Source organism: Mycotypha africana (genome assembly GCF_025528875.1).
Source record: "Mycotypha africana strain NRRL 2978 chromosome Unknown BDF20scaffold_5, whole genome shotgun sequence".
NCBI classification, from domain to species: Eukaryota; Fungi; Mucoromycota; class Mucoromycetes; order Mucorales; family Mycotyphaceae; genus Mycotypha; species Mycotypha africana.
Genome location: NW_026515729.1, coordinates 1,075,962 through 1,096,436, shown reverse-complemented (window position 1 = coordinate 1,096,436; position 20,475 = coordinate 1,075,962). Strand labels below are relative to the sequence as shown.

Below are 20,475 nucleotides of genomic sequence, written 5' to 3'. Positions count from 1 at the left end.
CATTAAATATCACGAAAATTGGAATTTATATATTTTTTTTTTTCTTTTTCAAAAATTGCCCCTTTTTTTCCCTGCTCTTATCACTTTTTCCCCATATCTTTGGCTTTACCTCCTTTCAAACTCTTTATACACCCTTGAATAACAGTATAGAAAGACAAACTATTATTGATGTCCTATTCGCCACGAAATTCACTAGGATTTAGCTCACAAGCACTCAAAGAAAGTCCTTCACGATTAAATAGGTTTAGTGAACGATATCAAGCCTTAACTGAGTCACCCGCTCGAGATAATACAGAATCGTTCAGCATTATCCATCGTAGCCCACTGAAACCTACTTATAATGCAGAACATAAAGTCTATGAAAAGGAAAAGTATTTGGCGTACGAATTACAAAATGAGGATCGCGGCAACTGGAGAGAAGGAGACATTGTCAACGACAAGCCATTGAACGTAGGCGAAGAAGTTGAAATGACTGACATCAAGAAGAGTCCCAATCGTCAAGTGAAGAAAAGACTACTCAAGCAACGAGAGAAACGACAAACGCAACAAAAGCAAGTAGTGGAACAGTATCCTGAAGAGACTACTCAACAAGATACGCAGCCTGTAGAAACGGAAGCAAGTTCTCCTCTCCTAACAGAGCAAGTACATCCATTGAACGATGAGCTAACAATGAAACAGTCAGAGAAAAAGACTCAACCGACTCAACCGACTCAACCGCCAGAACAAGAAAGCAAATTGCCAAAAGTTACTGCTAAACATAGTAACATACCACGATACATGCGTTCAACAGTCTCTTTTCATGAAAAAGGCAACGGAAATAAAGGAACTCAAAACCGTGATAGTCTTTTGAAAAGTCGCACAAAGGGTGGAATAACTGTAAGACGACTTCTTGAAAAAACTACTAGGTGGTTCAAATGTATTACCAATGCTCATCAAGTCTTTTTATTATAGAAACGAGTAGGTACTTCAAATGTACCACGCTTCAAGTCCACAACCAAGATCAACGCCACCAAGGAAATAAAGAATGAAATGGCACCTGGAGAAGCGTTCGTTTCCATGGCTGCAAGGATAAAGTTATTTGAAAGAGACTTAGGAAACCATTCTAGCAAACTCAATCCCATTGTAAGCCCCCCCTCCAAATTCAAAGTTGCAAACTACTAATACAGTGATTGAACATCCCTAACTTGTAATGGGTTTTTTTGAATTACATTTCAGGTACCGAAGAGACCAGTTTCACGAGCTAACAATAAGCAAAGCAGCAGCACCGCTAATTCACCTCAAAGCTCTCAAAGTAAGGAGTCCAACGCTTCATCTTCTTCTATACCACGCTATCTCCGACAAACTTCATCCTCTTTAAGCAAAATGAACACACCAAAGACGATATCCAAGGAAGTGAAGGTAATTGATTCGTTCCTTAGTATTTGTTTGAATCTTCAATATATGCAATAGGATTTTGATATGACTCTATAGCAACAATCTTCTTATCATTCAAGCAAACTCGCGGATAAAAACAATCCGAACGAAGGGTCCAAAGAGAGAGTGATCCTATGGAGGAATAGGGTTAAGCAAGCTTCACTGGAACAGCATCGTAACAAACAAAAAAGTAAAATCAACAGGGAATTAAAAAGAAAGGTAGCATCCCTATGATTGGCCAGGAAAATGGTAGCTGTAGCTTATTCTTTAACTTGTGTTCTCCTTTCAAATATAGGGTCAAAATACCACCACTGATAGCTTACAATATATTAAGAAACAAAATACAAACAACTAATAACATTTCCTTTCAGACTTGCTCAATATACTTTAATTGATTCTTGATAGAGCATTAGCTAAAATTTATAAATAAAAACAGCACTGTAAAAAAAATCGGTTTTAATGTAAACAATTTGTGGCGAACTTTCCCCAAAGACAAACGGTCACGTCTGAATTTGGCACACTCGTTTTGCATTTTTTTCCTTTTTGACACCTCAAGTTTTTTTATTCCATCCAACCTTTCCTTCAACTCAGAAAGAAAAAGTTCAATGGTATATAGACATATATACAATGCCTGTTTTACAGAAGAGATGCCCTAATGCTCTTTCTTTTATACAATATAGGCCAATTATATTTTGTTCGAAACAGCCTCAGGCTACACTCTTTTTGAGCGTTTGCAATCAGAAGAAATTGGTTCCAAGTTGGAATCAGTTCAAAAGTCAATTGCTGATCTTCCCAAATTCAGCAAAATGCTCAAGCTTAAGTCTTTCCAACCTTTCAAAAGTGCTGCTGATGCTTTAGAAAATGCCAACGATGTTTCTGAAGGTAATTCATTTGTACAAACTGAAAGTTCGCTTGACAGTGTGCGCTAAATACGTACGTAACGTATGCTTCCGTGTTTTGTAGGTATCGTCAACCCTTCTTTGAAAGCCTTCTTAGAAATGAACCTTCCTAAGGCTGATAAGAAATCCAAGGTTTGTCTTGGTGTCACTGAAAAGAATTTGGCGGGTGCTCTCAAGTCTGAGTTGAACATTGAATGCGCTTCTGACGAAATGGTCCAAGAGCTTATTCGCGGTATTCGTTTGTGGGCTGAAAAGTTACTTGGTCAACTCAAGACCGGCGACTTGGAAAAGGCCCAACTTGGTCTTGGCCACAGTTATTCTCGTGCCAAGGTCAAGTTCAATGTCAACCGTGCTGATAACATGATTATCCAAGCTATTGCTTTATTAGATCAAATGGATAAAGATGTGAACACTTTTGCCATGAGAGTGAAAGAATGGTACTCTTGGCACTTTCCTGAAATGGTCAAGATTGTCAACGACAATTACAAATACGCTAAGCTTGTCAAGATTGTTAAGAATAAATCTGACATTTCTGAAAAGGATTTGGAAACTATGGCTGATATGTTAGATGGCGATGAAGCTATGGCTCAACAAATTTTGGATGCAGCTCGTGCCTCGATGGGTACAGATATCTCACCTATCGATATGATCAACATTCAGAACTTTGCCGATCGTGTTATTTCACTCGCTGAATACCGTCAAAAACTCCACAGCTATTTAGTCACCAAGATGAACTATGTTGCTCCTAACTTAGCCGCTTTAGTGGGCGAAGTGGTCGGTGCCCGTTTGATTTCTCAAGCTGGTTCCTTAACAAACTTATCCAAATATCCTGCCTCCACCTTACAAATCCTCGGTGCCGAGAAGGCTTTGTTCAGAGCATTGAAGACGAAGGGAAATACACCAAAGTACGGTTTGATCTACCATTCCTCCTTCATTGGACGTGCTGGTCAAAAGAACAAGGGTCGTATCTCCCGTTATCTAGCAAATAAGTGTACTATTGCCGCTCGTATCGATTGTTTCTCTGATGCTCCTACAGACAAGTTCGGTCAAGCCATGAGAAAGCAAGTTGAACAAAGACTCGAATTCTTCGATAGTGGTGCTCGTCCTGAAAAGAATATCGATGTTATGAAGAAGGTCATTGAGGAATTAGATTTAGATGATGACGAAGAAGAAGCTGAAGCTCCTGCTGCTACTGCCGGTACAAAGAGAGCAGCTACTGAAGATGACGTAGAAGAAAAGCCTGCTAAGAAGGCCAAGAAAGAAAAGAAGGAGAAGAAGGAGAAGAAGAGCAAGGAAGAGAAGAAGGAGAAGAAGGAAAAGAAAGAGAAAAAGGATAAGAAGAGCAAGAAAGAGAAAGTGTAAATTGTAAAGAAACCCAAGTATATAATTATTGTAATATTTTTTTTTCTATTCATCACCAAGTGTATTTTGAAATTATATGTCTTTTTTCAAACTATAAATAAACTTATTCATTCGTTTCTAAAAGTAAAAAATATCTCTCTCCACTAAAAGATGCTTTTGCTTTTTAAGGCTGTAGAATGGCAGTCTATGTAAAACTACTGTAGTTACAGTACCTTTGCATTTGGACTGGACGAACAAAGCTGGTTTGTCTGACCAATGGCCCTGAAAGCTTTAGTACAGTGAGAGTACTAATGCAATATATCGTTGGTTTTGAACATGTAATAAGGGATCTATTTATCTGCCATAATGTGACTTTAAGAGCACTACATGGTGGGTCATCCTACAAAATAGAAGGCACGGTTATTGATTGAGTCGCTGGATAGGCTTTTTTAATGCACGGCTTGGTGGGCCATTCACCTGATGAAACTCACTAAGCCACAGTTCAATTTCCATTACAAGTAATCACTTTTTTTTTTAAAAGAAAGCAATTTTTATCGCGCGGTAGTAGTCACCCAGAAGTAAATAGCCCTTCCCTCACATCCCCTTTTCTTCGTAATACCGTTTTTTACTCAGTTGAAAGATGCCTAGTGTTGACTGGAAGAATCTCCCCGAAAACGAAGAAGATATCAACTTTGACGATATTTATGAGAAGCATAAAGTTGTTTCTGACAGTGACTTTGACCATATCGTTGTAGTTGATGGCGCACCCATCGTTGACGAAGCAAAGGAGGAAAAATTGGTTGCTGTCCTCACCAAATTATTTACAAAAGGTGCTGGTGAGATCAAAGAAAACGGCTTTTGGATGCCCATGACTACCAATGAGGAAGGAAAGAAGACTAGCTTAGGGTATGGACACATTTTACACCCATTAGTTCAACCATTCAAAGAACCCTTTCACTGATGTTTATTTGCCTTTCGTTATTTCTTTAGTTACCTCTTCATTGAATTTAAATCAGCTGAATCAGCACATGCCGCCGTTAAAAATTTGGATGGCCATAAACTCAGTAAAACGGTAACACTCTCTGTCAACAAATTCACCGATGTCGAGAAATACACAGACATGAATGAACAATATGTTGAACCTGAAATCGAGCCTTACACACCTAAAGAACATTTGAAGAGTTACTTGATGGATCCTCAAGCACGCGATCAATTTGTCATGTACAAAGGAGACGATGTTTCCATTTTCTGGAACAGAAAGACTGAATCTCCTGAACATGTTTATTCCAGAACTGTAAGATATTTATGACGACAGCACAATATGTTACAGGACATACGTAAATAATTGACCTTTCTGCTCACTATTTTTTTACCAAAATAGAACTGGACCGAGACTTATGTACAATGGTCCCCTAAAGGTTCATATCTCGCTACATTCCATACACAGGGCATTGCACTCTGGGGTGGTCCTTCTTGGAACAAGATTGTTCGTTTTGTTCACCCGGGTGTCAAGTTGATCGATTTCTCTCCTAATGAGCGCTATCTTGTCACTTGGTCTAATGAACCTATTTCATTAGCGAGATTGCCTGAAACCGGCCATCCTTATTCAGATTATGACGAAGGTAATCAAGTTGTTGTTTGGGATATCAAAACGGGTGATTTGCTCCGTAGTTTCCCTCTCGTACAAACTTCAGAAGAACAAAAGACCGTTCGCTGGCCAATGTTCAAATGGTCTGCTTCTGAAAAATATTTTGCTCGTGTTGTGCCTGGCCAGCAATTATCTGTTTACGAAGCTCCCTCTATGGGTTTGGTCGGAAAGAAGTCTATCAAGAGTCCTGGTATCGTCGACTTTGAATGGTCTCCTGCAAAGTCTGGCGCTTCTGACGTAAAGGTTCCAAACAAGGAAGATATTTTGGCTTATTGGACTCCTGAAATTGGTAACCAACCTGCTCGTGTTGTCATGATGTCCATTCCCTCGAAAGAAATTCTTGCTACCAAGAACTTGTTCAACGTCTCCGAATGTAAGTTATATTGGCAAAATCTTGGCCAATTCTTGGCTGTCAAGGTGGATCGTTATACCAAGACCAAGAAGTCTACTTTCGCCAACATTGAAATTTTCCGTGTCAACCAAAAGAATATTCCTGTTGAAACCATTGAAATGAAGGATCCTATGATTGCCTTTGCCTGGGAACCTTATGGCACCCGTTTCGCTTGTATTACTACCAATGACCCCAACTTTGGTACAGCTCCTGCCAACGGTCAAGCAGCTGTTACCCTCAAGACCGATGTCCAATTCTTCTATCTCGATGATTCTAAGAAGGCCAATGCAGGCTTCAAATTGATGATGTCGATACCTAAGAAGACTTCTAACTATCTCTTCTGGTCTCCCAGAGGTCACCATATTGTCTTGGCCACACTACGTTCCTCCTCAGTTTCTGATCTCGAATTTTACGATATTGATTTCGAACCTCTCAGCAGCGATAAAAAGAACAAAAAGGTTGGCTCTACTATTCAGCTTTTGGCCACACAAGAACACTACGGCGTCAGCGACGTAGAGTGGGATCCTACGGGTCGTTACGTTGTTACAGCTGCCAGTATGTGGCGTCAATCTTCTGCTGATCATGGCTTCTGTATTTGGGATTTCAAGGGTCAACTCTTATTCAAGCAAAATATCGAAAACTTCAAGCAGCTCTTATGGCGTCCTCGTCCTCCTAGCCTCTTATCTCAAGAGGAAAAGAAAAAGATCAAGAAGAACCTCCGTCAATACTCTAAACAATTCGAAGAGGAGGATCTTGCCATGGGTGATGCTAACGCCGCTAAACTCCGTGCTGAGCGTAGAAAGGCCGTTGAAGAATGGTATGCATGGAGAAAGGCAACTGAGCGTCAATTGGAGGAAGAACGTAAGGCTATGGGTAAGGAACTTCAAACAACCGATGAAGGCAAATCTGAAGTGGTCGAAGAATGGGTTGAAGAAGTTATTGAAGAACATGAAGAGATCGTTGGATAAGAGTTTTTGTAGTATACTTTATATTTTTCTGTTTTTTATATTTTTCACCCATTTCCCATTTAGTAATAAAACCATTTGCAACCTTAAGCAACAAGATAGACATTGTATAAAAAGAAAAAAAAAAAAATATACTTTTTAAAAAGAATTTTATTCAAAAGGGCTTTCTAACAAAAATCAACATAAAACAAAAAATTTGTTTTAATGAACATTTTTAAATATATCTGGTACAGAGGGGAAGCATTAAAGAAGAATGAAAAGAAACTCTAATTTAAAGAATCTTGAAAACTAAAAAATTTAACGACGTTGAGAGTAAACGTGAGCGAAAGCACGAGTAGAAGCACGCTTCAACTTGGATTGAGCAGCCTTCATATCGTCAGCCTTGGCTTCATCAGCGTTAATTTCCAAAAGTTCCATGGCTTCAGCAAGAGCAGTTTCAATGGCTTCACGGTCACCACGACGGAGCTTCATGTTGACATTAGGATCGGAGATGTTGTTTTCAACTTGGTAGACATAAGCTTCGAGGTCTTGCTTGGCTTGAACAACAGCTTCACGAGCCTTATCAGCGTCAGCGTTCTTTTCGGCATCTTGAACCATACGTTCAATATCAGCAGCAGAAAGACGGGTAGAGTTGGAGATGGTAACATCAGCCTTACGACCAGTGGTCTTATCTTGAGCAGTAACCTTCAAGATACCGTTGGCATCAAGATCGAAGGTACAGAGAAGTTCAGGAGTACCACGAGGAGCGGGGATAAGACCAGAGAGAGAGAATTCACCGAGAAGGTTGTTTTCCTTGGTCATCAAACGTTCACCTTCGTAGACAGGGAAAGTGACAGTGGTTTGGTTATCAGCAGCAGTGGTGAAAACCTTGGACTTTTGACAAGGGATAGGAGAGTTACGGGGAACAACAACGGCCATGATACCACCTTGCATTTCAACACCAAGAGAAAGAGGAACGACATCCAAAAGAAGGAGATCTTGGGTCTTTTCGTTACCAGCTTGGTTAGTGAGGACAGCAGCTTGGACAGCAGCACCGTAGGCAACAGCTTCATCAGGGTTGATGGACTTGTTCAATTCCTTACCATCGAAAAGATCTTGGAGAAGAGATTGAATCTTGGGGATACGAGTAGAACCACCAACGAGGACAATTTCGTCAACCTTCTTCTTGTCAATCTTAGCATCCTTGAGGACACGTTCAACAGGTTCGACAGTACCTTGGAAAGCAACAGAGTTGATTTCTTCGAATTTAGCACGAGTGATGTTGGATTGGAAATCAACACCATCGAAGAGGGAGTCAACTTCAACAGTGGTTTGAGTCAAAGAAGACAAGGTACGCTTAGCACGTTCGGAAGCAGTACGGAGACGACGGAGAGCACGAGCATCACCGGTGATATCCTTCTTGTGCTTACGCTTGATTTCTTGAACAAAGTGGTTGACAAGAGTGTTATCGAAATCTTCACCACCCAAATGAGTGTTACCAGCGGTGGCCTTAACAGCGAAGACACCACCAGAGATGGTCAAGAGAGAGACATCGAAGGTACCACCACCCAAATCGTAAATGAGGACGTTACGTTCCTTCTTGTCATTGGCATCCAAACCGTAAGCAATGGCTAAGGTGATGAATAATATTATTAATACGCTATGTTTTGTAAAAACCCTGCTTTCGTTTCCAAATTTACTTACCGGCAGCAGTAGGTTCGTTGATGATACGGAGAACATCAAGACCAGCAATAGTACCGGCATCCTTAGTAGCTTGACGTTGACCTAAAATTCGATATATCCATAAATAACAAATCCTTTCCAAACATTTCTAATCTGTTAAAAAAAAAAACTTACTGTCGTTGAAGTAAGCGGGAACAGTAACAACGGCCTTGGAGACCTTCTTGCCGAGCTTAGCTTCAGCGATTTCCTTCATCTTGATGAGGACCATGGAGGAAATTTCTGAAAAATGTAAAAATAAGGTCAATACGATTTTAAGCTAAGTAAAGCAGACTAATTTTCCATTTAACTAACCTTGAGGAGAGTAGGTCTTAGTTTCACCTTCAAATTCGACTTGAACGAAGGGGTTTTCGTTCTTTTCGATGATAGTGAAGGGCCAGTTCTTCATGTCTTCCTTGACCTCGGGATCATCGAAACGACGACCAATGAGACGCTTAGCATCGAAAACGGTGTTCTTGGGGTTCATAGCAGCTTGATTCTTAGCAGCATCACCGACAAGACGTTCGTTATCGGAGAAAGCGACATAGGAAGGAGTGGTACGGTTACCTTGTTCGTTGGCAATGATTTCAACACGTTCGGATTCCCAAACACCAACACAGGAGTAGCTATGTAAAACGAAATGGCAAAATAATACGGAGGTCAGTGTCGGGCTACTTCTGTAGATATTGGAAATAAGCTGTTGTTGTATGTGGATATTTACGTTGTACCCAAGTCAATACCAATGGCACCCTCGTATTCAGCAGACATATTTAAATATGGAAGAAGGAAAAAGGAAGGATCAACAATATTCCAGGCTCAGAATCGAATTAGTTAGATTTCTGAAAATTTTTTTGACTTGGCTCGAAGACTGCTTTTGAATTTTGAAAAAAAGCGGTGGCTTGTGATGGACAAACTATGTGCGCCTGATCCATCACTACACTCAATAGAACCTATTGGTGATGTCTAGTCGCGTGATGCTTCGCTCTTAAGGCCGCTCTACTTAAACGTGATTTTAATATCAAGAATTCAAATGCATTTTGATATGTACCGAACGGCGAGATAAGTGCCTGCTTTTCTAATATTCTTATTACAGCCCCTTGCTGCTCCGTCAGTACCGTTATAATTATCGTACCTTGCTATCAAGCCTTGATAGTCAGTACCTTTCGATTTAAAGTGCATTCTGAGAAGTTACGCTTGTGAAGTCTTTTTGACATAGTAGAACCGTCATTTATACAAAGCTAGATGAAGACCATAGCTATTGTCAACGATATATAGTGCTCGACAATATTCACACCTTCGGACGTGGTAAAACAGTTAGCAGCCACTGCTAGAAAGGTAGTTGATGCCCAGTAGCATTTGTCACTTCATTAGAAAGCACATATATCTTGCAACCGGTGTTTTATGAAGTTGTTTGGGCGCTGTATTGACTTTTAATGTAATCCATTCGCGTAGAATAGGTAAAAATACAGCAGCACTTAGTGGATTCTGAGCATGTAATTCGATTTAGAGCGTATTCATTGGCTATATCACCCATTTTTTATCAGTATGTATTATATTTTATAAGCACAGGAAGTATAACTTTTAAAGAAAAAAGAGGATTTCTTTTCATTTTTATTAATCATTACAGATATGAAAAGAAAGGTATAAAAAGGGGAAAATGAAATGTACATGAATTAAATATTATTAGGAAAAAATCAGTGTGTAATCATTATGTTCTCTTCAAGACGGCTTAACATTGAATTGAGATTATGTGTAAATTGTATTTGAAGAATGTACTTTTGTGTGTGCTTATAGCATGCCAGAATCTCGTAAGGCATTTTGCAGTAGAGTTTCCTTGACTGCGGCGAAGACGAACCGAATCTATTGAGTGAGAAAGAATAGAAATAGGTTAACAATGTGTCCTTTTCCTTTTAAAGGTTAAGCACCCTCATGCGAGCACGTTACATTAGAAGTGTCCGTTGCTTGTGTAAGACTATTTTTATAATTCAGTGGAAGTTAGAAAATAGAAAAAATCTTATCATAAAAAGCTTAAACTTACTGTGGATAAATGTTCAACTTATTTCTATTGCACTGTAGAAATCTCCAAAGAATATACTTGGCTGCTTTGTTGGCATCGCTACCTCCACCATAATCTGGAAAGTAATTTTCAAGTGGGGAGGATGTTATTTTGGCTTTGAATAGATCCACTTTGTTCAAGAATAGCATTATCGAAGAATGGATAAACCATCTACTATTTACAATTGATTCAAATAGTGCTAAGCTTTCTAACATACGATTCTACATATACAAATTAATGTTACTATTTTTGTTACTCTTTCTTTCGCTAGCGTCATGTAGATCATCGCAAACCTGGTTCGATTCTTCTAATAGGACTTGATCATATTCACTCAGGGCTACACAGAATATAATTGACGTTACTGCATCAAAGCAGTGAATCCATTTTTTTCTTTCGGACCGTTGTCCACCCACATCAAACATACTATGTAAGGGTTCAGTTAGCATGAATTATTCCAATTTCTGGACCGGTTAATCGGCACATAGGCGTTTCCTTACTGTATATTCAGTCCTCCCAATTGGAACTGTATCTCTGTAATGCCCGTTGTCTTTAGTCTCGCCCGCAAGACATCTTGTTCATTAGGTACATAACTTGCCTGACCAATTCTATCTAAATTCTCGAAAAAGCTATAAGGCATTGTTAATATTGAGTATTTTAAAACTAGGTAAACATTCAAACAGTGATTTTTTATCGCTAGTTACTATGGCGCTGAATCCATTAGATAAAATGCTGGTTCCCTTTTTTTCAAGCAAGAAATAACAACGGGGTCTTTCCATAATAGTTTAGATAATGCAACAATTTCAGGGCTAATTTGACTTTTAGGGTTTCCGGATACTCTGTATGATAAGATTCGATCTACGTTTTCCTAGTGTTGATGAAAATTACATTACTATTCTCTGTATGTCGTACATGAATGTGGTAAGCTAGGAATTAATCCAAACTTACATTCAATTCGGCTGTCTCAAACGGTATTTCTTCATCCATCAAAGCTTGCACGATAGTTTGAACACATTCCATTACGTTACGATAAACTGTCGCACGCCAGGTGAACAATTCATCAGCAGAGTAACCGTTAAGGTTTATAATTTTCATCTGCTTTAGAATGGTTGATTTGCCCGACTCGCCACTCCCTAACGCATGTACTTATTAGATGAGCTCGCTACAAAGATAACCGATGAAAAGGTTTGTTACCTAGTAATAAAACTTTGCATTGCTTTTCGCGGTTGCCTTTTTCTTTTTCGATAAGTCTGTCAATTTCATTGCTGCGTTTACTTTCGTGATTTTCTTCTTCCGACGAGTGACATAGACCCATTACTTGTTGTTATGTGCAGTTGACCGAGGTGGTTGTTAAGGCTTAGTTAATGCTTAGTCAGTGCCTGAATGAGTCGTTCCTCAGTCTATTTAAAGATGTGGTGTTCTGCTAATTCAAATCTCTTAATGTTGAAAATGTAGGGTTTTATGCTGGTATATTGCTTCGATGCTTTTTATCTGGCCAACAAAAAACTCTGCTCGTCACTGAAGGTAGACACGGGTTTTACTGTATTGTATTCTTTTTCACTTCTTTATTAATGGAATTTGGATAATAAGAAAAAGAGAAAGAAAAGAACAATTTTGTCTGCCTCAGAAAATCATTAAAAATGCCGGTGATTAGCAGATATGTGGTTTTTTTTTTTTCAAAAAACGACACAACAGTTCTGAGATAGTGTTTTTCGCGCTGACATTTTATAAAATATTCGTTAAGTTACACATCGAATCATTTGGTAATTCTACTGACTTAACCAAAAAGGATTTGACATAAATTATATCTCAAAGATGGGTAACATTGGAGATCTCCATTAAATATACGCCTGTCTTCGGCTGTGGCTTGAGCCCTCTGTCTAGTTTTACCGAGGCAAAATCCAGCGGGCTTATACGCTTGAAGATAAAAAATGTAAAACCTGACCCTTTTTTTTTTATTTTATTTTTTTTATTTTTGATCTGTTCCTATATTCGCATATTATTGCCTGCAAGCTACATAAAAAAAATGTCTTAGTTTCATTTTGGGCATCTTTGTTTCAAAATTACATTTCTACCCATAATGATGTTATCATCCAATCCTCCTGCACATATGAAAACAAAGAGGCAATTGAAGATATGGGAAAAACAGCAGAAGGAAAATGCAGCTAAACGCTTTAACAAAGCATTACATACAAATCAGTCTCCTTTTCGATATGCTGAACGAACATATAAATCTCGACTCTTGTCCAAAGACGACTTGGATGCAATTGTTCATTTTACTGACATTGAGACGTTGAATTCCAAGGAAACACAAGAAATTTTGGTTCGTGTGCAACTGAAGCATGACCTTAGAGAATTGAGCTCCTTGTTTGGATGTTCTTCAGCAAAATGGAAGAAACGACATCTGGATGCTTTTGTCATGAAAAACGTGCCGGGCTTAATAATCATCCCTAATCCGTTCACATCATCTGCTCAACGATCCATCATTAAAAGTTGCTTACGCGACTATGCTAAGCCTCCCCACAAATCTAATTTGGATGGACATTATCATGTGCCTGCTGAAGGTATTTGGCCTCGTTTTGAAAAAGAAGCAAAGGGGCTACTCAAGCCAGGCGATCCCGATTACTATATCCCTATGAAAGTAGAAACTGAAGAAGAAAATGGTATGTATCCAACAGATATTGCCAATGATGACGATGCAGCCTCGACAGTGAGCAGCATGTATTCTGTAACTACCAGTTCAGTACGACCTTTACCTCCCAGCGTCTTACTAAAAAAACAAAGGTGGGTTACATTGGGCTATCAATATCACTGGGGAACAAAAAAGTATAATTTAGACGAACCTATACCTGTACCTGAGAAAATTGCCGAATTGATGAAAGCAGTGGCGACAGCAACCGAAAATGTTGGATATGACGAGGCTGACGCAGCATTGCCTTGGAAGAATAAATACATGGGCAAAGACTTTATACCAGAGGCAGGTATTATAAATTACTATCAACTGCAATCGACGCTAATGTGTCATCAAGATTCGAGCGAAATCAATATGGAAGCTCCCTTAATATCGCTCAGTTTGGGTCATTCATGTATATATTTAATCGGTGGAAATACCAGAGATACAAAGCCGATCCCTTTAAGATTAAATAGTGGGGATATTCTTGTTATGACAGCTGTAGCAAGAAAAGCTTATCATGGTAAATAAGTGAGTCTAAAAAATGGTATATAATTGACTCTTGTAAACTGAAAGCTTCCACTCTTTAAATATTGATGTAGGTGTTCCTCGAATCTTGGAAGGTACACTTCCTGATTATCTAAAGGCGGACAGTGACTATGACGACTTCCCTGACTGGAAATTATTTGGTGACTATATGAGCACAACCAGGATCAACCTTAACATTAGGCAAGTCTTTTATAAGAATAAGGATGATGGAAAAGATTCTGCTAAGTAAACAGAGGTGAAATACATACAGTAACCATACATTACTATGCACAAATTAGAAAGAAAAGAATTTTAGACATACAAAAAATTGGGCCTCTTATTTACGTCACACCCCGCACTCGATTTTGCTCGATTCTTGTCTGTAATTGAAGAAAAATCCCCTGTATAATAAAAACTCCACTTTCTTTTTTCTTTCTGGTGCCTTTCCATTTTAATTTATTTCTTTCATCACATCTCCCCACTTTTTCAACCTAGAGTTTACATTAAAATGCCTGCAGCTAGAGCCAGTGGTATCACTCGTACAATTTATAATACTATCTTCAAGAGAAACTCTGTGTTTGTTACTACCATCTTCGTTGGTGCTATTGGATTCACCATGGGTTTTGATACAATTACTACCAAAGTTTGGGATGATATCAACCGAGGCGTAAGTTTATACAGTTATATAACTGTATTGAAGAAAAACCGAAAAAGTAAAATAGGCTCAAATGTGTTCCTTTTTTATGTTGTTACCAAATTTATAGAAACAATGGAAGGATATTAAAGACAAGTACGAACAATAACTGAATATTATACACTCTTGAATCCACGACTTTTTACCACAATAATTCAACAACTGTTTAATATAAAACTCTATCTACACTAATTACAGCGTATGTGAAAAATTGATTTACACAGCTCACAAACAAGAATAAATGAGACAAAGATATGGATAATTTGTGATATACCTATGTATATAAGAAAAAGCACCAGAAAAAGCTTAATGTTTATTGTTCGATAAGCTACTCAAGATATTCTGAGTAATCGAACGATAGTAATTTGCATAAGAACTTTCAGGTTGAGAAATGACTATTGGTTTGCCAGCATCAGATAACGTACAAATGTCTGTGTGAAGAGGAACCTCACCTAACAAAGGGACACTAAAATCCTTCGCCATACGTGCCGCACCGTCATTACCAAATATATGTGATTCGTGTTGACAGTTAGGGCAGATGAAAAGAGACATGTTCTGCACCATACCGAGAATCTGCGACAAAGAAACATTCAGTTTAGAAAGTAATATTGCTTCCCAATTAGCAATTTGAGACTTACAGGAACATCAACTTTCTTAAACATGTTGACACCTTTGATCGCATCAACTAAGGCTATGTCTTGAGGTGTTGAAACAATGACAGCACCTATTGTTCAGAGAAAAAATCGATGCCTTAATTATTCATTTTATGGCTTTACTTGAGGGAATGTTTTTTGTCATACCATTGACTACCACTTGCTGACTGATTGTAAGTTGAACATCACCAGTTCCTGGTGGCATATCAATGACTAGTAAGTCAAGCGGACCCCACTCAACTTGATGTAGCAATTGTTGAAGTGCTTTCATCACCATTAAACCTCTCCAAACAACGGGAGCATCTTCTCCTACAAGGAATCCCATGGACATACATTTGACACCGTAATTGGTCAAAGGGACCAAGCGATCACCTACAAAAGCTCAATGAATGAGGTGTCGTAATGCACAATAAATATTGTTAAGTTACCCTTTTCTGTAAGATCAGGCTCTCCTTTAAGATTCATCAACTTTGGTATGGATGGTCCAAATATATCAGCATCCAAAATGCCTACTTTCTGTCTAAAGGCTGCGGCTGCTAATGCTATGTTTACTGTATTACAAATCCAACGGTTTTTGTTTTAATTGTAATTCACCCTTTCAAAGAAAATCATTTTCATATACCAGCTGTTGTAGATTTGCCAACGCCGCCTTTTCCAGAAGCTACAACAATAACATTTTTAACGTTGTGTATAGGCATTTTCTTTGGTAAACCTCTTTGTGCTCGAGGAATAGTTGGTGCTGGCTTATGACGAGGTAACCCCTGAAGCAAATAAGAAATTAACAATCTCTGAAATGACATGGATGTCTAACAACTTCATCAAATTACCAAAGGGTTTTCGTGCAGTGACACTCGACCTGACGTAAAGGCCCTTTTGAAAATAATAGACATTTCACTACAGATCTAGACAACGATGGGCCGCTCGAAGGATGTTGCGATTAATGATATCTCTAAAAAGTGCGGGGTTGGCGTTCAACTTATGTAATCACGGATTACCTTTTTTATGCCGCTTTCAGCATTGCTTTTTTTTGTTTCTCTTATTTATTTGAATATTCAACACAGATCAATTCTAGTGTTTATTTAGCCCACTCCGCAATGTAGGAGAAGTGAAGGAACTCCTGCTGCTCAATGCGTGTTAGATTTGAATCAATGGGAGTCAATGCTGGCACTTCGTTTGTAAATTCTTCATCAAAGTTGGACGTATCTAAACGTCCTGTAACAGAAGGATAAAATGGAGGGGGTACACGTTTAGCAAGCATATCATCCCAATTCACACCGCGGAAAAATGGATGTTGTTTGATGGAAAGAGAGTCCTCGGGGCCTCCACCTAATCGACGTGTAGGATCGCGTTGTAACAATTGCTGACAGATTGAAATAGAGTCACTTGACATATTGATAGGATAAAGGATATCATCTTCTAAAATGGCGTCGAAAATTTCATCCTCGTCTTCACCGCGGAAGGGAGACTGACCAAGGAGCATTTCATAAATAAGAACACCATAAGCCCACCAATCAACAGCACGGCCATATTTTTGCTCACGCAATATTTCTGGAGCCATGAATTCTGGAGTGCCGCAGAATGTACCGGTTGTGTTGCCATACCCCATATTCTCCTTACATAAACCGTAATCTGCTATTTTAATATGACCATCCAAACCCAGCATTATGTTATCAAGCTTAAGATCGCGATAAATGATGTTTTGACTGTGGAAGTACTCCAAGGCGAGGAGCACCTCACAAGCATAGAATTTAGCTCTTCTTTCTGAGAATTGTCCTCTTTGAATATGCCACATTAAATCACCACCTTCGATATACTCCATTGTGAAATAGACTCTAGTCTCTGTTTGAAACGTAGAATGAAGATTGATCAAGAATGGATGACGGGCGTGATTAGCTGCTTGGAATACTCGTTTTTCAGAACGAACACTTTATGGCATACAATGAGAGAATTCAGTTATAATGGGTTGTCGTTTTCCTCTAATATATTCTTCAACATACCTTTCGATTTCATCATTATCAATAATGAATCTTTTTTTTAGCATCTTGATTGCATAAAGCTTTTTATCATACTTGTCCTCCGCTAGCATAACTTTACCAAAATTTCCTTTACCTAAAACTGCTAAGAAGGTAAAATTGTCTAAAGCAACTTTTCGATTGAAATTATTTTGAAGAAGAGGTCTACCGAGTTGCTGCTGTTGTAAAAGGCTTGGATGTTTCTGCAATTGATGTCCAGGAGGGGGCATTCCCATGATCATGTTGTTATAATTGTTATTATAATGAGGTTGATGACCGGGTGGAAAAGGTATCGGTTGTTGCATAGGCGATGGAGCTGGCCGCTGCTGGTTCAAAGCGGAAGCATAGTTAGGATTGATGATGGGTGCTGATTGTTGCGGAGGTCTTCCAAGCATCATTGGATGATGGGGATAAGGCAATTGTTGCTGATGCTGGTGAGCATTTAATGAAGGAAGTGGTCTGTTTTGATATTGCTGTTGTACAGTTTGAGGATGGGGAGGAGTGTGCACCTGCTGTTGTTGGTAATAATGTGGGTTTGGTGGAGCCCCGAACCTTGGATTAGAAAGATGTTGGGGTGAGTAAAATTGTTGTCCATGAGTAGGGAGGATTGGTGGTGGACGGTGCTGGTGTGGTGATGCAGGGAGGTGATGTTGTTGTTGTTGCTGAGTATAGACATTGATTGTAGATATACTTGATGGGCTTTGCGGTTGTGATTGGTAGTGCATTGGAGATGGAGACTGCTGTAAATGCTGCTGTGGGGAAGTAGGAGAGACTTGGTATGCCGGCGATTGAGGCTGCTGGCGCTGAGATATGCCAGTTACGATAGCATTAGGCCCTGCATTGTACATATCGGCGGGTACTTGAGCTGTAGTGTTAACAGGTGTGTTATAATTCAATGAGTCTTTTGTACTTGTCGGATGCGATGGTAACGTCAAGTTTGCCAAAAGCTGTGTGCTTAATCTATCGTCTATATCATTGGGTACTTCGTCTGATTCATGAGAAGGCACAGGTAATGGCGCATCTTCTTTATCCATGGCGGTATTATCACTATCATCGTGTTTTGAGTTGTGTTGGCTTTTTGTTTCATCAGTTTTTCTTCTAGCTGCAGCCTTGATTTCAGCAAGCATTTGATTAGCCATTTCCATGTTAAGACCGCAAAAATCAGGTACATAATGCTCACAACGTCTATGTGCAGTAATGTCACATTCGGAACACTTTTTCGCTCCGCGGGATCCCAGGGGTAGGATATAACCACAGTGGCAGCACCAATTGGCACCGATATTGGTGATAGGTTCAAAACGGTGAGGGATCTTATGGTTAAGCTTATCTTCGTCAGAAACCTAATGGACGTTCATACATCACAGCATTTGTTAGACTACTTTAATACGCTGACTTATTCTATATAATGCCACAACTTACATTATCCTTAGAGTTGACCATACACTTAGTTACCACCTTGCTAGAACACCTCTTATGACATGTGTATTCACAATCCTCACATTGAAAGCCACTGTTGACGAAGAATTCTTCGCAGAGACCGCACTTCATTACATTGTAGAAACGCTTCTCCACAAATTGATGACCGTTTACTTCGACTACTTCTTCACGACGTTGACGTACAGCACCTGCACGACCTAGCTTATCCATTGGACGTCTATTGCCCTCTGAGCGGACAAAATTAAGTCTGAGCGCTAACTTTCCGACAGGCTCAACATCGAACCAGGCTTCGATACCATTTTCATTTTGATCCGCTTGCACTGGAACAGCTGGCTCAGCGTTTTCCGTTTCCGTAGTAACCAAGCCTTCATTCACATCACGATGCACTTTTTGCGCCTCTTCCGCTGGCATCCATTGAGGTTGTAGCTTACGCTTACGAAGTCCTTCTGTGATATCGGTAATTTTCAGCCAAAAGAAACCAATTGGTAATGATTTTTCCGTGGACTGATCATAAATACTAATCTCTATTTCCGAAGCTTTATTGACATGTGTTTCACAGAGTTCACTCCATTTATCATTACGCGCTTGTCTTGAACGATAGGCGATTTGATTGTCCACTTTTACTATGACGACAGTACTTGGAGACTTAATCATACGAGTTGGTGCATGCGCTAATTCCATGGCTTCCAAAATCTGCAATTGAAGTTTGCCAGTAACAGGCCTGCGATAACCAGGAGGCAATCGGGCTGAGGGAAGTGTTTCCAATTCTATATATTGTACGTAAAAGAAATGCACGTTGTGTATAGCACTTGAGTACGTTTTCCTCCCCTATATATTTTGGGCATTCTAAACAAAAAGCTTCTTTGTCTATGGATGATTCTACTTACCATATTCATCTTCGTCCCCACCTTCACCGATGTATAAGCTTTTGTACTTCCGTAATGCAGAATTCAATAATGTTAATTTTTCTTGGCTTTCAAACATCTTATCCTGCAGCTCAGTGCGATTTCTTCGATCAGCAGAAGGGTTGCGTTCCATCACTTCGAACATTCCTTTGATACCCTTCAATACTGTCTTCTCTACATCCAGCTTATATTCCAGTTCGTGTAGTTTTAGAGACACCTTTGGTTTATTGTACGGAGTTTCTGACATAAGCAAATCTTTGAAAGCGAATCAGTTTAACTATTGATGGTCATATCAATGTCGTTTATATGTGTATATATTGTCACCTATGTTTTACCTAAGTTTGAATATTTCTTTTTGCCCATTTTGGCTTGTATCGCAGCGGTGGTATTTGTTGCCGTTCCTCCATTTATACCTGGTGGCATGGAGCTTGACCTTGGTGGGTTTTCTGATTTTTGTTGTGCCTGCTCAGCTGTACTACTAGTGTACCCCTTTTCTTCTGATGAACTTAGTTGCTGCTTAGCTTCTAATCTATGCAATTCCTCTGTAAAATAGTCGATATACTTTTGGTATTCCTTGATCTGGGTATCGCAGTCAGATATAACATTCTTATCCTTTAAAAGGGGGCGCATTTGAATGAACTTATCTCGCATAGTACGACTATGCTCGATTTTGGCTTCTAATTCAGATATCTGTATAATATTTCTCTTTTAATACTTTTGTGCTCAATCCTTTTGAAAGAAGAAATTTTTTTTTTCTTCTTATCAGTTTTATAGTATTAGATTACCGTCATTATTGTATGCGGAATAGTTTGAATATAGTGTTTGCTTTCTTTTTTTTTGATGAAAACTATCAGTCGCTCTCGTTGCTGTACTTAACCAAGAAATCAGCTCGTTCTGCAGGCGTCAATTATCCTACAAATTTTTGAGTGTGTGTCCTTTTCCTCGCTATAATGGTAGAAGTATATCAATAAGTCAGAGTTAAATAGACGGGAGGAGTTTCTGTTTATTAAAACTCTCCTGGTATATAGAATATATATACAGTTTCTTTTGTTCATATTTACACAAGTGGCCTACAGAACTTGTTGGTATAAGTATTTAAGGAATAAAAGGCTTTCTCTTTAAACGAAAAGAAAGGTAGGTATATTAAATCTAGTATAGTCTAAATTT

The 20,475-nt window shown here is 39.0% G+C and overlaps 9 protein-coding genes across 9 annotated transcripts; 5 read left to right on the top strand and 4 right to left on the bottom strand.

The window, feature by feature from the left end:
* The first annotated feature begins 64 nt into the window (after positions 1-64).
* BDF20DRAFT_503724 (uncharacterized protein) lies at positions 65-1,893 on the top strand. The gene is made up of 5 exons (XM_053075615.1): positions 65-876; positions 952-1,122; positions 1,216-1,398; positions 1,471-1,632; positions 1,709-1,893. The coding sequence occupies exons 1-5, from the start codon at positions 169-171 to the stop codon at positions 1,766-1,768; spliced, it is 1,284 nt and encodes a 427-aa protein (XP_052936359.1). The 5' UTR covers positions 65-168; the 3' UTR covers positions 1,769-1,893.
* An 88-nt stretch (positions 1,894-1,981) lies between these two features.
* Positions 1,982-3,805, top strand: BDF20DRAFT_869353 (uncharacterized protein). The gene has a single exon (XM_053080995.1). It carries the CDS (start codon positions 2,358-2,360, stop codon positions 3,672-3,674), a length of 1,317 nt encoding a protein of 438 aa, XP_052936358.1. The 5' UTR covers positions 1,982-2,357; the 3' UTR covers positions 3,675-3,805.
* Positions 3,806-4,197: 392 nt separating this feature from the next.
* On the top strand, positions 4,198-6,821 carry BDF20DRAFT_869351 (eukaryotic translation initiation factor eIF2A-domain-containing protein). The gene is given in 4 exon segments (XM_053080994.1): positions 4,198-4,559; positions 4,644-4,947; positions 5,035-5,379; positions 5,398-6,821. The coding sequence occupies 4 exon segments, from the start codon at positions 4,294-4,296 to the stop codon at positions 6,658-6,660; spliced, it is 2,178 nt and encodes a 725-aa protein (XP_052936357.1). The 5' UTR covers positions 4,198-4,293; the 3' UTR covers positions 6,661-6,821.
* Positions 6,769-9,123, bottom strand: BDF20DRAFT_869349 (hsp70-like protein; the record flags this gene model as incomplete). The annotated part of the gene is made up of 5 exons (XM_053080993.1): positions 6,769-8,267; positions 8,341-8,421; positions 8,494-8,598; positions 8,671-8,981; positions 9,077-9,123. 5 exons carry the CDS (start codon positions 9,121-9,123, stop codon positions 6,955-6,957), a joined length of 1,857 nt encoding a protein of 618 aa, XP_052936356.1. The 3' UTR covers positions 6,769-6,954.
* An 860-nt stretch (positions 9,124-9,983) lies between these two features.
* Positions 9,984-12,114, bottom strand: BDF20DRAFT_869345 (guanine nucleotide binding protein, alpha subunit). The gene is made up of 8 exons (XM_053080992.1): positions 11,603-12,114; positions 11,357-11,541; positions 11,113-11,276; positions 10,909-11,037; positions 10,705-10,834; positions 10,394-10,632; positions 10,300-10,327; positions 9,984-10,215 (listed from the first exon to the last, which is right to left on the bottom strand). The coding sequence occupies exons 1-8, from the start codon at positions 11,721-11,723 to the stop codon at positions 10,144-10,146; spliced, it is 1,068 nt and encodes a 355-aa protein (XP_052936355.1). The 5' UTR covers positions 11,724-12,114; the 3' UTR covers positions 9,984-10,143.
* A 404-nt stretch (positions 12,115-12,518) lies between these two features.
* Positions 12,519-13,857, top strand: BDF20DRAFT_906067 (uncharacterized protein; the record flags this gene model as incomplete). Its single annotated transcript, XM_053083230.1, has 2 exons — positions 12,519-13,602; positions 13,682-13,857. The coding sequence occupies 2 exons, from the start codon at positions 12,519-12,521 to the stop codon at positions 13,855-13,857; spliced, it is 1,260 nt and encodes a 419-aa protein (XP_052936354.1).
* A 172-nt stretch (positions 13,858-14,029) lies between these two features.
* Positions 14,030-14,522, top strand: BDF20DRAFT_869333 (ubiquinol-cytochrome C reductase). The gene is made up of 3 exons (XM_053080991.1): positions 14,030-14,274; positions 14,330-14,397; positions 14,500-14,522. The coding sequence occupies exons 1-2, from the start codon at positions 14,116-14,118 to the stop codon at positions 14,369-14,371; spliced, it is 201 nt and encodes a 66-aa protein (XP_052936353.1). The 5' UTR covers positions 14,030-14,115; the 3' UTR covers positions 14,372-14,397; positions 14,500-14,522.
* Positions 14,523-14,607: 85 nt separating this feature from the next.
* BDF20DRAFT_819016 (P-loop containing nucleoside triphosphate hydrolase protein) lies at positions 14,608-15,844 on the bottom strand (the record flags this gene model as incomplete). Its single annotated transcript, XM_053077421.1, has 6 exons — positions 14,608-14,874; positions 14,940-15,025; positions 15,102-15,326; positions 15,383-15,505; positions 15,577-15,715; positions 15,782-15,844. 6 exons carry the CDS (start codon positions 15,842-15,844, stop codon positions 14,608-14,610), a joined length of 903 nt encoding a protein of 300 aa, XP_052936352.1.
* A 47-nt stretch (positions 15,845-15,891) lies between these two features.
* On the bottom strand, positions 15,892-20,241 carry BDF20DRAFT_503174 (uncharacterized protein). Its single transcript, XM_053075614.1, has 6 exons — positions 20,094-20,241; positions 19,644-19,998; positions 19,291-19,563; positions 18,386-19,170; positions 16,952-18,306; positions 15,892-16,879 (listed from the first exon to the last, which is right to left on the bottom strand). The coding sequence occupies exons 1-6, from the start codon at positions 20,097-20,099 to the stop codon at positions 16,030-16,032; spliced, it is 3,624 nt and encodes a 1,207-aa protein (XP_052936351.1). The 5' UTR covers positions 20,100-20,241; the 3' UTR covers positions 15,892-16,029.
* Between the last annotated feature and the right edge of the window lie 234 nt (positions 20,242-20,475).

Bases quoted from the DNA above. Each gene is read 5' to 3' on its own strand.
- BDF20DRAFT_503724 (XM_053075615.1), top strand. From the start codon at position 169: ATGTCCTATTCGCCACGAAATTCACTAGGATTTAGCTCACAAGCACTC. The intron at 1,399-1,470 runs GTAATTGATTCG...ATGACTCTATAG, and splicing joins CGATATCCAAGGAAGTGAAG to CAACAATCTTCTTATCATTC. The intron at 1,633-1,708 runs GTAGCATCCCTA...TTTCAAATATAG, and splicing joins ACAGGGAATTAAAAAGAAAG to GGTCAAAATACCACCACTGA.
- BDF20DRAFT_869353 (XM_053080995.1), top strand. From the start codon at position 2,358: ATGCTTCCGTGTTTTGTAGGTATCGTCAACCCTTCTTTGAAAGCCTTC.
- BDF20DRAFT_869351 (XM_053080994.1), top strand. From the start codon at position 4,294: ATGCCTAGTGTTGACTGGAAGAATCTCCCCGAAAACGAAGAAGATATC. The intron at 4,560-4,643 runs GTATGGACACAT...TTATTTCTTTAG, and splicing joins GGAAAGAAGACTAGCTTAGG to TTACCTCTTCATTGAATTTA. The intron at 4,948-5,034 runs GTAAGATATTTA...TTACCAAAATAG, and splicing joins AACATGTTTATTCCAGAACT to AACTGGACCGAGACTTATGT.
- BDF20DRAFT_869345 (XM_053080992.1), bottom strand. From the start codon at position 11,723: ATGGGTCTATGTCACTCGTCGGAAGAAGAAAATCACGAAAGTAAACGC. The intron at 10,328-10,393 runs GTAAGTTTAAGC...TTATAAAAATAG, and splicing joins AAGTTGAACATTTATCCACA to TCTTACACAAGCAACGGACA. The intron at 10,216-10,299 runs GTAACGTGCTCG...CTCACTCAATAG, and splicing joins AAGCAACGGACACTTCTAAT to ATTCGGTTCGTCTTCGCCGC.
- BDF20DRAFT_869333 (XM_053080991.1), top strand. From the start codon at position 14,116: ATGCCTGCAGCTAGAGCCAGTGGTATCACTCGTACAATTTATAATACT. The intron at 14,275-14,329 runs GTAAGTTTATAC...AAAGTAAAATAG, and splicing joins GGGATGATATCAACCGAGGC to GCTCAAATGTGTTCCTTTTT.
- BDF20DRAFT_503174 (XM_053075614.1), bottom strand. The intron at 19,171-19,290 runs GTAAGTAGAATC...TACAATATATAG, and splicing joins TGGGGACGAAGATGAATATG to AATTGGAAACACTTCCCTCA. The intron at 18,307-18,385 runs GTAAGTTGTGGC...AACGTCCATTAG, and splicing joins TGGTCAACTCTAAGGATAAT to GTTTCTGACGAAGATAAGCT.